The sequence below is a fragment of the Nymphalis io genome, chromosome 16 (assembly GCF_905147045.1).
Source record: "Nymphalis io chromosome 16, ilAglIoxx1.1, whole genome shotgun sequence".
Taxonomy (NCBI): domain Eukaryota; kingdom Metazoa; phylum Arthropoda; class Insecta; order Lepidoptera; family Nymphalidae; genus Nymphalis; species Nymphalis io.
The window spans coordinates 5173859-5187716 of NC_065903.1; the positions used below are offsets into that span (position 1 = coordinate 5173859).

At 36.7% G+C, this 13858-nt stretch overlaps 1 protein-coding gene across 1 annotated transcript in view; it reads right to left on the minus strand.

Annotated features, from left to right (window-relative positions):
- Positions 1-1826: 1826 nt before the first annotated feature.
- Positions 1827-13858, minus strand: part of LOC126774375 (zinc finger homeobox protein 3) — a 111485-nt gene continuing 99453 nt past the window's right edge. The window contains exons 6-7 of the mRNA XM_050495868.1: positions 3918-4961; positions 1827-1937 (exon numbers count right to left, since the gene is read on the minus strand). Of these exons, the coding sequence (XP_050351825.1) occupies positions 4357-4961 (605 nt within the window). The 3' untranslated portion in view covers positions 1827-1937; positions 3918-4356. The remainder of the gene's footprint in view (positions 1938-3917; positions 4962-13858) is intronic.

The window sequence follows — 13858 nt, forward strand, 5'->3', positions numbered from 1 at the left end:
ATTTTTGCATTTTATAATAATGATCTCGATAAGATATTCACTTGATTTTAAAATAAATACATCTCTTTGAATAATAAACGTCATCGTACTCAGGTTCCATCCGACCTAAAGTTGATATCCTTTAGTTTTTACTCGTAACTGGGTATAGTAGACTTATATCATACTGTCACCGTTTTTGGTGTAAATATACTTCTCTCAGCCATATTAAATATCAGCCCCGAGCTTGTGCCAGTAGTGGTATACCTATCATTAAGATGTTTGCTGGCCATAAGATTAATAATGTAAACTTTATTACTAAATCCTCTCTAGTTTATGTGACAAAACTTTGCAACAGTAATTTATGAATACTCTAAGATGTATAGACAATTTTACATGTTAGTTATAGATTTATAATATAAAAAAGTGATATTGTAATTAGGTATGTTTTATTGTTTTCGAAGATATTGTGGACAGAACACCACATCTAGTAAAATTATTGAGCATTTTCTTTATGATAGATTTTTTTTTTGGAAAAAGTAATTTTCTTTCCTGAGGCCTTGATCAAAATCAGTCCAGACTGTGAAAATTAAGCAAATTTATATCTATAATTTTAACACATATCAATGATTTTTAAATATATTTTTTGTGTACTAAAAAAAGAGTCACTATATGGTTCAAAAATTGTTATATATAATTTGTTATATACTACGATTAACTTGAGGTTTTTAAAATTTCAGTATTCGTTTTCACTCACATATCCAATCTATATTTATTTTTCGAGAAGTTATCATAATCATTTGAAATTATGTTATATTTCCAAGAATTCAGCTATAGTATTCATTGATTTTTCAACTAAACAGCGTTTAAAAATTATGACACTAGGATTTGAATGGAAAAAGTACAGAATTGAGAACACCATCTATTTTGAAGACGCTTAAAAATTGTTTCAAAAAAGTACTTATCGTTCCTATCTTATGTTATATAATGATATGATTAATTCATTTATTATAATTATATTATAGGATTGGAATGGTTTCAGTAATCTCTAGTTTTTTTTAAGAATTTATAAATCGATCAGGTTTCTGATCTTGTATTCTTCTCGTGCTCGGCGGTGAAGGAAAACATCGGGAGGTAGCTGCATAATATGTCGATATATTCTATAACGTGTTTATCCTCGAAGCGCAGCGGATCAGCAGTCGTAGCTTCAATACGTACGAGTACCTTTATCTAAAAAAGTTGACATTTACAACCAGCAGTGCTATTCGATAAGAACTCACTTTATTCCTCCAGTGAAATGTTGACAACCGACTTATGGTGATATACTTACTATTATTATGTGTATCATGTATCATTAAAATGTTATAATTATTGTGGTCAATATCGCATATCACTTTTTGACATTTCACGACCATTTTCTGTGGCGAGTTTCGAACTTGTTCTTATAGAATAGTTATTTACTTAGCTACAGTTGCTTTTCTATAACTTCTGGTTTGTATTTTAAAACATAAAAAATTAACTGCATTTAATATTTAACTTTGGTATCTTCAGCAGGTAATTGATTAATTTAATAACTTTTATAGGAAAATAGTAAAGTTTGCGGATTATTCTCATCACTATTATTTTAAATATTTTATATTTCTTAAGGTATTTTTTATAAAAACATTTTAATATTTTATACCTGTCAAAAGAAATACATTTTAAAAGTCACAATTTTATCTTTAATTTAATCTTATATCAATAAATATTAATCACATAATCGCTGATATGATCATCAGTATAAACTCGTATATGTGGTGTATCAAAAATAAAACTCCAGTTTCTGATAAACTAACTTTGAGTTTATTTTTACCATTTACACTTGACAATGTATTCGTAATCTGTTGTCGGCTACGGGTGACATGTGTCGTAGGCGCGTAGCTCGCGCGTAGGTGTCTACGCGCGCTGCTGCACGGACGTAACTACTCGATAAACAAATATAACCAGTAAATTGACCTCACTTACTTCAAATAAACAGGCATTGAATAAACACGTTATTTGTATTAAACATCACATGGTCTATTTCAGTTACATAAAATTTTGTTACAGATTACAATATAGGAACGGTATATTTCACTATGAAAGAATTTTCAAAATAATTTAGTATTACAATACAGTATAGGAACTATGATAGACGCGAGTGCTACCTTTTACAATCGTAAACTTATATTTTTAACGATTTACATCTAGAGAATGATGAAGGTTGCGATACATAAATATTTTTAATATAACAAAATTTTCAATAGATAATATAAAAGTGCGGAATATTCCTTACAAAAATATAGAAACAAATGAAAACATCCTGAATAACTAAACAAACAACAAGGCCGTGGCGGCACCTCTAGTAGCAGATACAACAGACTAATCCGAATTAATCTTAAATATTAAAATTTGTATTCGGAAAGTATAGTGAAACTCTAGATGCGATAATATTGAAATATACATAGGAACCATGATTCATTCCGCGGGCTGTCGTCCGCGGAGACACAACATCGCACTACCGACTTGTCCACCTACGCTAACTCAAACTTACTCGTACTGTATACTCCCGATTACAAACCGACAAAATAAATATATTCTTTAACGCTACCGTCCGACAGACGAAGTTACGCGGTGGAGTTTTGCGAACGCCTCAACAAACAATAGGGAATTTTCTTAATAAATATTACATTATAATTTTATTAACGCAGTAAACAAAATAATGTAGTAAAACGCGCGCCGTCGCGTCGGAAACAATGCTTGCGCGAGCTGCGAGCTGCGCGTCAGGCTCAGCAGTGTAGATTATGACTTTTACTTTTAACTTCGTATACGTATTATATATTTTATTTTTATAAACATTTATCGACACTTTCTGTATTAAGTTTCAATATATATTGCAAGGTCTTGATATAACATGCACATATTAGTATTTTTTATAAGTTAACACACGTGTGTTGTTAACGGTCATAAATAGGCGCATCGCGCGCAAGCATCTCTCCATTGCACATACAAATAACAAGGACCGCCGGCTACCGGTGGAATAAAACATTGGACTTTACAAAAGAACTAACTCAATGTTGTAGTAGGTTTCGCTCGTAGATAAAATATTGTATTACACTCCACTAGATAAAATGTAAATATGTAAAATATTTTTAATAACGTGATCTGTGCCATCGAAAAAATAAGGGACTTCACGCACACAGAAAAGAGATGAATATACATGCGAGTGAGGCGAACGCAGGGCGTCGGGCGCACGCCGCGCTGCCGCCGCATGTACCTCCATTGCTTTCGACTCACTTATGCCACTACTAATAATCATTACAATATCAATAAAAATTCAAGAATCACACTTAGTTCCAAAATAAACTCACTTGTTTGCGAGGTAGGCTGAGCGCTGGCGCGCAGCCCGAGTTTCGAGTTCGTTCGTTTTGGAAAAGTTTGCTACGATAATAATTATTATAATTAACCATTACCAATAAGCCTACGCGGTGTCGTCGCGTCTCCACGGGCGGCTCTCGAGTGTGCGCGCGCTCGCACCCTCGCGTCCGATCCGTACCTCGGCCCTGAGTACGCGCTCCTACTCGTCGACACTTCCGTCAGAAGTTACGCCGCTTAATACGGAGGGTCGCGTTTGATTCAATTTCGTGGGGACACATTTTCTTCGAGCGTGAAACCCGCGCGAGAGGACGACCGCACTACTGCCTAACATACGTACGTACCTAATATCGCCTCACGTTTAAAAAAATCATATACGTATATATATCTTCATACATTTACGATGCATCAGGAACTTCTTACGAGAACGTATCTATGCCTAAAATTAGAACGATTATATGTATGTATTACATAGCTTTAAACAATAATTAAATCGTAATTATCAATATCGATAATATTATATGCCATAAAGATAGGAACTTGTTTACCTGGGAGAAGATGGTAAAGAATCGAGTCACCCGGCCCGGCCGCGGTCTGCGTGCGGCCGCAACGATAAACGTATATAATAAAACCTGTCTAACGTATGATATGAAGTGCGGCGCCGAAACGCGGCCGAGCGGGCCGTCGCCGCCGCCTCCCAGTACGCGGCGACGACGTGGGAGCCGACCGCGCGCCGCACGCCTCGTGCGTGCGCGCCCTTCTGCGTTGCATTGCGTACAAAAACTCGCAACGTCGGTCGGCTCCCTATTAACCTATACTTACATAACTACAAGCTTTAAACGTATAACTAAGAAAGTGCCGCTTCTGCGGCAACATTTATTAACGAAAAGAAGCGTTAAGAGCTAATAGTGAACTGTTGCGTTGTTGAACAACGGTGAGAGCGAGGAGCTCTACTAGTAGTAGTAACTATACATTTCTTAGTTAGGATTAATGGCCAGCGCTGGCGAGAGGGAGTTCGCCTGGCTGCGTGAAACGCGATCCCGGCGCGCAGAAGGTGACGTTGGGATCTTTCGGTGAGGAATCTTGCGCGGCGCGTGCCGCCAGTAACGTTATCTGATTGACGACATCCTCCATTTCGTGGCTAAGCGGCTCCGGCACGGCTGGCTGCGACGTTGGCACGGTGCGCCGAAGGTGAGAGTCAGTATCAGCGTGTCGGCGGAAGTCCGCTGCGGTACGGAACCGTTCACCGGGACATACTCTGCACTCGAGGGCTGGCTGAACTACTCGTATAACGCCTCGCAAAGCTTCTCTACCGGCGTAACACGAGCGCGCTTGGTGAATTTGCAGAGGTGCAGCTGATGGGAAGGCGACTTTGCAATGTTTGCAAACGTAGCACAAGTCGAAGTCGGACTCGCGAGCACCAGCTGGAAGCTCAGTGGCGGGCGGCGGCAGGCGTAAGGTAGAGGCGCCAGGATCTGCCGCGATATGTCGTATCTGCTCCAGGGTTGTTGCTGGTAGTTGGAGTACGCTTGCACCATTCCCTGTTTCCACGATCAACCCTTGAGGTTGAGGTTGTGGTTGTGGGTTTCCACCTGCAACAAAAGTAAAATGACACTGTTAAACTTTGAATGTAAAATAGTTATAAATGAGGATAATTTTATTGAAAATGTTTAATATTTATTACAATTTATTGGTATAATTAATCTATTTCAAGGATAAAAAATTTGTTATAAGAAATTTCCTAGGATCAAGATAATACTACACAATGAAATATCTGTCAACATTTTAATGACATATTAAGTAAGTAAATAGCGTTTCTACTGGGTAGTACTCTATACATATGGACACAGACGTTGCAATAAAAATTTACCACTCGAAAGTCGAGTTTTACTTAATTAAAACCGTATTTTTTGTATGACACGAGCATCATTACGTTTATGACATGTACTTGTAAGTCAGAAGCTACTTCATAAAATACTGAAATTATCATCACAAACACATTGGCATGTATCACGGAGCCGAAAAGATAATACAAAGAAACATCAATCAGGCTCCTTCCAACTACAAAGTCCTAATTTGGCTGTTCCATTGTTTTCCGTGCCTTAACACCAGATATATTCTGTTTACCTTACTGCGGCCGATCGCAGATGCGTGATGCGTTTCTAACGAGCACTGCCCGCCTCTATAATTGATTCGGACTCTGGTTTATGCGTCTTATATTCACGAATGCATAATATATGTCTCGTATAACCGATAGATTGGAACCCGCACTGGTCAACTACTAAAAGTTGTATTAAGTACCGTATACTATAGTTATAATTTTAATTTTTATATTTAACTCCAATTTTTATAAATACAATACTTTCAAGTGATTTTATTATATTCGTGAATAGGAAAAATGCTAATGTGACATATAAATCTTTTAACGAGTTTTGTTTTATTCTGTTTCAGAAAACATCGCGTAGTTTATATTTCCGTATTTTAGTTCCTTTTTCCACGATTCCAGTCAATTTAATAGAGCACAGGAATCTGTTTGAATAATGTTGTGCGAATCGGAGCGTAGCTTTCGATCTCTGCTAACAATCGCTTGCCTGATTGAACGATCGTGTTTGCTGTAATGAGACCTTACCTATTGAGATTGTTCATACATTGCGCTTAACAATGTTCACGATAATGAATCCGACATCTCCAAAAGGATTCTAAATGATTGCTAACGGGGCAGGGTTTGACGTATATTTGCATGAGGAAGGCTCAGTGGAAAAACGATTCTCAAATTAGGAATGTTAGTTGAATAAATACAAAAACAAATTTATTTTATCTATATATGATACATAGCAAAGTAAATTTAATTTATAATTGAAAGTAAACTCAACTATTTATCAGGCTCGGGAAGCACAAAGCCGGTTACCACGACACGCCGTGGCCGTGACGTTAATTCGCAACCCTCTCTGCCAATTAGTTTCAAAATATCCACACTATTGTGCTGCTAGCCGCCACATAGCACTTAATAATCAACTAGCGATGATAAAAAATGATCTTTATCTGTATAGCTATAAAGTTCAATATGTAAAACAGGTGGGAACATTAGGTGGGCGATTTCACTCGGTGCCTAGGTTTAAGTCAAAGGGCTTCTTAATCCGGACTTGTAGGTCGTTACGCGTTATTATAACGCGAACGGAGTCGGCTACTTCTTCGCTCATTTACATCTCATTAAGGATGCTATTATTGGACTAGGGGACGCCACGCATTATGCACAGTTTCGTTTAAAGCTTTCAGCATTCATACAATTTTCTTAGAATAGATCACAATGCCCTACTCCGGCGGCTTAAAGGCAATCAACTATTATTTGTTTCTTTTAATTTTGACAGCAATTCTTATTTTGATTTTTTGCACAAAAAGTTACCATTCGAATCATTTTAATAATCTACGGATTTACTATTTTTTTTAAATATTTTTCAATTTCGAACGTGCCGCCGATATAACCTTACATACTTTTTAAACTAAAATATATGTTTTATCTGATATTTTAATAAGTTTACATATACTATATGCATATGAGTTTACAGGATACGTCTCTTGTCGTAAAAGACGCTTATATTAGCGACATCAATTACGACGCGTCCCGTGTCCGTATTCGGTCTGGTCTACGCATTCGCGATGTAGCGATAGCTCTGTCTGGCTGATGGATGGTAATTAAAGTGGATCGCCAAACAAGTGCTGAGACCGCGCTGACCTCTCTAACTTACTGTCAGGGTCACGAGTGTCACCAAGTTTGTGTGTTCTTTCCCCCTCGATTTATCAAGTTAATGTTTTGATATAACTACGATAAATGTTGCGGCATTTCTATCAATATATTCTTTCTACAATTAAAACATTTCAAATAAAATGTATGGACTATAAGAATTTTTTGTTTATTTTTATGTAAAATTGTCAATGGTTACTAGGTACTAGTATTTAGAATTTACAATCTGAAATAAATTTTATAAATGATCATTTGTATACACTATTAAGAATACTAGCTTTTTCTATCGTCAAATCAATCTCACTGAACATTATCGATAGCACAGTCTGCCCTGAAACAGAATAGAATATAGAAATAGATCTAAACCTTTAAGGTAGAAGGTCGTATTTTCATTGAAAAGTAGGATCACTCAACATTTACTAAGGACAGAGGAACTCACTGTCTCATCAGTGTCGCACAAGTCCATGCAATTAGAGTAAGGTAATAAGAAAAGAATGTATTTGGTTTTAGTTTATACCTTTAGTGGTTTGAGAATATAAATTATTAAGGTAAAATGAATTGAATAAATAAATATAAAATCTTATCATTTCTTTCTTACATTTTAAAATAACCTTTTATTTATTCATCGCAATTTAAACTTGTAGGTTTATTTGACCTGGGTGCAAGTTTGGGGCAACTATATTTTGCAATAATGCTTCAAAGTTTTGGAGGCGATAGAAAAATTCGTACTAAGATAAGCAATACGAATGAAGCATTAATAATCATACAGATAGGCATTCTTGTAAAAGATTCAGAATCTTAACTTAACAACACGGACGTTTTTTTTTTTTAAAATTATTATAATGAGTTCGTTATTGTAATAAATATATAATGTATATTATACACCTAAATTAATTTTAATGCTTTTTTCACAAAAATATCTTACATAATCTGTGCGTTATCAATTCGTTCTAATTATAAAATGAATTCAAATTACGAACTGTTAAATAGTAAATTTTATTACATTGCGTGTACTAGAAGGAAATACTGTAATTACACTGTTCGAGGATATTATGTTAATGCTACTTATATTAAACTGTAATGCTATTACAATTCCAGTGGCTTTGACTAAACATAAAACATAACTTACACTATTTGTTAATACAATTAGAACTTTGTTTTTCGAAACAAATTTATAATCTCTTATATTGTATTACGCATTTATTTATATGTAGATAATGGATCAGGTATGTATTATCCTTTCGTCACGGTAGCATGCGAAAGCGATCCCGTGGCGCTCCTCGTTAAGACGGAAAGGGTAACGCTGGTTTTTTAGTGGGTATTCCGATGTTCGGGACGCACTCGGCGCCTAGGACACCGGCGAGCCCCACATACCCCCCCCCCCACTGTTCCCGTGGGGGAAACGCGTAACGCGTTTTTCCAGCGTTAAAAAAAAGGTTTGTATTTTCCGAGTTCATGCTCAAAGCAATCCATTCACACTAAACACTATATTATATATGTATATAGATTATTTAATATAACAAAGTAATGATAATGTCTTCTTGACCATTGTCACGCCAGCCATTCTCAATGGAGACTTGCCAACTGCACCTGATATACTCGTACTATCGTGGAGGTATGTGCACTATCACAGGTGCGCTCTCTATTTCCTTTCTCTTATATCGATAGTTATCTGATTTTGTTGTTAAATAGCAAGTTGCTACTTGTACTCAAAACCTATACAAATCGATCTCGCATTTAGAAGGACAAAGAAATAAATGATAATTTTATTTTTAGATTTTTACAGACAATTGCTAAAAGATGATATAAAATATTTAATATTAAAATTATCACCCTCCCACTACAAACTACGACGTTTTTTTACTTTACTTTTAAATCGGCTCTTCCAACTCCGCTCTCCCCTACATATATCGGCTGATGTTGTGATAAAGAGTAAACATACAAAAAAACAGAATTTGGCACTTGTTATTTCACTTCAAACTTGTAGGTATTTATTTGTAAATGTATGTAATAACTAAGAATAACATAATGCTCTGTGTTTTGTGTATTTAAATCATCCATAGAAGTATTATTAGTGTAATATTCCAAGCCCTTGTTCAAGCAAGGGTGAATATTGTGAAACCATAGGTGTCAGTAATTTGCGGAACTATCCATGTAAGTACTTCATCCGGTTTATTCTAATAGAATTAACGAAGCTCACGCTAGTAACGCGACTGTGTTTGTGAAACTTGAATAGCTAAATGAGAACGGTTCCTGTATAAAGTAATATGTACATATGTTATTTGTATATTGGTGATTGTATTTACGTTTAAAAATATATTACTATTTACGTAGTGATAAATTTTGTATGAAAAGTTCGCACTGGTTCTTTTCCAATGTATCAAATTTGATTCATACTAAATGTTGTTCGTATATAGTATTTTATTTCTTGTCCATATAAATGACACAGTAGTCGATCTGTAACATTACAGATTATTCGAAGTCATCAAGTGATGTACGACTTGAAAATAATCATTAATGATGTAGCTTTTGATATTAATTTTTAAGAGAAATTAATAAGTTCATAATGAATTGGTTACAAAATATTATATTATAGAACGTTTAAATGTAAAATATATAAAAGGACAAAAAATTAAAACTAAATTTATTTAATTTATTACAATAAGAAATATACAAATATTATACGAGTCATCCTTCGTCCACTCCCCATAGTAATTTGAACGACCATTAAGCAATAATTTGATCGAATTTTATATCCATCACGGCACCGCGCGAGTGGCTTGAAACGTCCATTATCTCGCTTCCTTCCGACTCCCCGCGGAAATCTTACCGCATTCAAATATTTAATTACTTTAGCTCTCGATCATTTATAAACTCGGGCGGGAGTGCTATCATAAAACGCGCTAATGCCTTATAATTAAAACATTCTCAACAAGCCGTGGCGTAATGGCACCTCCGGCGACGGTTTCCTTCGATGGAAAAAAACGCATAAAAAATTACATTCACCCCAGAGCGCTCACCCCTTGTGTCGGGAAAATCGATTAAAAAGAGGAGTCGCGGGGTGAAACGGCGCGGGGAGCGAGAGTTTAATATGTACGAAAAAATGCACGACTCCGCGGGAGCGAGGGAGAGACGAGGAGCTCAAGTTGCCTTCAATTTTTATAATTACGTTCATACGTGAGCGCGGGCAACGTCGCCGAGCCGCGCCGCCACCGACGTCGCAGCCTCCCTCGCACTTACTCTACCGACGAGCCAGTTCACTTTTCATACCACTCACAATTGTTATTAACAATTTAATTGACAAATTTATAACTGCACTCAGAAGTTAACATTTCTAGCTTGACATAATAAAACTCTTTTACTACATTTTATAAGGTAGAACCGAACTTTATATTTTCTCCAGCAACCTTTATCAGTAAAATATCCTAAGTAGATATACATAGTAATCATGTGTGGAGGGGGGCAATATGAGCGGGATAACCGGCTAGAAGACGTTATCTCAGGAGACGGTTTGCAAATGAGCGGGACACGCACACAACTGCGTTCACACATACGCTAATCCACGTCCATACGCGTTACGTACACGCTTGCGTACATTTTATAAATAGATATCGCTTTTTTATCCGGGTACAAGAATACGTCGGGGGTGCCACCCGGAGGAGGGGAACCCCTACGGGGGACGTGTTGGATTTCAGATTGCTACGAACTGCAAAAATGAGGGATGAAAGAAATATAGCTTAAAACGCAGATATTTCCCGGCGTCTTAAGACGCGGGTGCAGGGGGGTGAGGAGGGGTGTGTGTGGAACAAAGTAGAGTGGCGATATTGAACCAAAATGAAATGGTAAACGAACCGTGCGCGTCCGTTCTAATGCGAATTTATAATTTGGACATTGCCCCGGCCGGCGCACTCTTTGAACTCTTCGAGGGTGGGTTGCGAAGGTGAATTTACAAAGAGTGAGTTTGTGATTTATAAGCAGGGGAGCGTAGTTCACCGTCTCTGGTCAGTTTTTGGTTAGATCCTTAGAATTATTAATGCAAGAGTAATAGAAGAGCGGTCGTTTTGAAGCAATGAAGTAGTGTTTAGGCGTATCCTCATTGCAGGTTAACGCGTATGTCCGCCGACCTAATTGCCGTCGCGCCGTCTAATCGGGATATGCGCCACGCGATAATTGCGACAGATTACTGTTACGCTGCAAACAACATTAATTCTCGCAGATACGACACTTCTAGCAAAAAGTTTAGTTATAATTTCATTAAATAATATATAAAATTCAAAATAACATTTAACTAAAATATTGTGTAAGTGAAATTCGCGATAAAAGAAAAAAAAATTGCGACAGATGTTTTAAAAGGAATCTAAAGTGAAATGTCGCGTCTACCAAGTTTAGCGTTCTTTGAGTTTATTACTGACACAATTGCCAGTCTTGCTAATTCACTAATGAGTTATGTAGGTGTAGCGCGGGCGACATAAGCGTTTAGCTAACAATTGCCTTACATTAGTAGTAATGAGATAAAAACTTTACATAGCAAACTGCAAGAGTTTAATAAATCGTAAGTCAATATAAGAACGTGACACGATCTCTGTTCGATTTGAGAAAGAGCTATCTGAGCGGAAAAGTGAAAATGGTCTACGTGAACTGGAAGAAAAAATATTAAAAATTAATCAAGGCTCAAGTCGGGGATCGAGCGGAAGGGAGCACATGTGTCGACAAAAAACCGCCTCCCTCGGCGGGGCACGTGCGAGGAGCCGTTACGGCCGTTCCGCTGTCGAGTTAAAAGTTTTCTTCTCTCGGACAAACAGAGGATTTGTCACAATTACGGCGGGCGGCGCGTCCCTACTTGATTAAAACCTAAATCACGTGACGTGTTTACAGCCTCGCCGGAGGTGTTTTCAATTTGCCGACTCTAGACCAGCTATTGGCGTTCAGAACACGTCTCACTACCTATCTTGGGCCGTCCGGCGTTTTGAATTCGTTGTGAATTAAATTATTGAAAATCTAATCGGCCGATTTTCTCGCTTCCCCGGTGAGCTCGATGAGGTACTAAGTCTATCTCCTTTAAGTCACGTTTCTTAATTATTTTTAAACGTAACGAAAACCTGCGGCCCGTCGCGACGCCCATTTTGCTATTTCGTTACGGTTGCGTACCAGCCATAAAGAAGCGAGGTGAAAAGAGATTAAACATTTGAATTAATCGGGAGATTAAACATAATGAAAGAAAATCTCATTACTGGCCGTATAATGGCGGTGAGAAACATTTCTCGGCGAACGGAAAGAAAAAACGTGCCACATAAAAGAAAGGCGAGCGCAAAGAAAATTAAAAACCTCGAACGGAATTAAAAAATGTTAAAAAAATGTAATCGACGCCGGAACTCGGGTGGGGAATGCAAACTGAAGTGGGGTGGTGGTAAAAGTTCTCAATTAAAGAGCAGCTACGGAAGATCTTGGTGTAATTAGATTTTTTCTCATCTCCTTAAATCTGTTCAGTCGCCGAACTGACACTGCTCTGTGTAATTTGTAATAGAGACTTGTTAGCTTTCGTTTTTCTCTTTTAATTTTATTGATTTTCCAATTTAATATTTTTGCGTCGAGGCAATTCACGCGTGTCAAATAGTTTTCAAATCAAATTAATAGGTTTAACTAGCACCGAATAATTTCATCAATGGGAATTAATGAAAGTAATATTTGCACATGAATGACATGAAAATTAAATACATATGTATATATTTTGGCATGCCATTTAAAGGTTTTACAAACTACTTCGGATAACGTTAAAATCATAATTCACTTTATTCGAGTAAGCTCTTTCGAAAGGCCGTAATTGAAGGCACTTTTGAATCGTCATTTTACAAGCATGCCATCAGTTTAACGTGAAGGTACAATCGGTTTGGAATGTATTCAATAAACTATCGACATGTTTATCGTAAAATTTATTTACAATTAAATAACTTGACGGATTAATTTTGGTATTCGATAAAGGCAATTGGATAAACTGCAATCTGTAAAATCTTGTAGGCACATTGCAATTAGTTGAAAATTATATATATATAGATATTAATGTTGATAAACACAAATCAAAAGTCTTCAATGCCATGAAATAAAAGCAGTTTCTTTTCTCAAACGCTGTTTTCAGTGTCCCATTCAACCCTCGCTTTTCCCCCGACTTTAAACTTCTAATTAATTCTTGGTCGTCCAAGCACCCGACGGAGCGTAATTAAACATCTCGCCTTGTAATTACCAACGCTTAAACTTGTCGGAACTCGTCGGAAGTTGTCGAGAATTGTCGGATTTAAGCGGTCGGTCAGTGGCCAATTAAGCGGCCCGCCTACGAGGCGATTAAGCAATTAACTGAGTTGGGGCGGACACTCGCTCATTTAACTCAGCTCTGATTTTCCTTTGAATTTTAGAGGTTTTCCGTCTGACGCCTGCGGGGACGCTTCGCTTGTTTTTCTTTTGACTTAATTTCTACTTTTTGTTGAGCTTTGTTATTGAGACTTTATGATTTTAAGCGAGGAACTTTTTATTGTATTGATTTTTTTATTTGTATGTTTTAAAAAATACATAAATTATAAACCTTTTGGATTTGTAAATATTTTTGTTTTATACTAGAATACGAGTCAATATAATCATTCAACTTTTTAAAATTTTAACGAAATAGGGCTTTAAAAATTCAAAATTAATTTGTATTTTAATATTATCTCTGAACTCTCAATAAAATCACAAGCAAACCCTCGTTAAATTTAATAA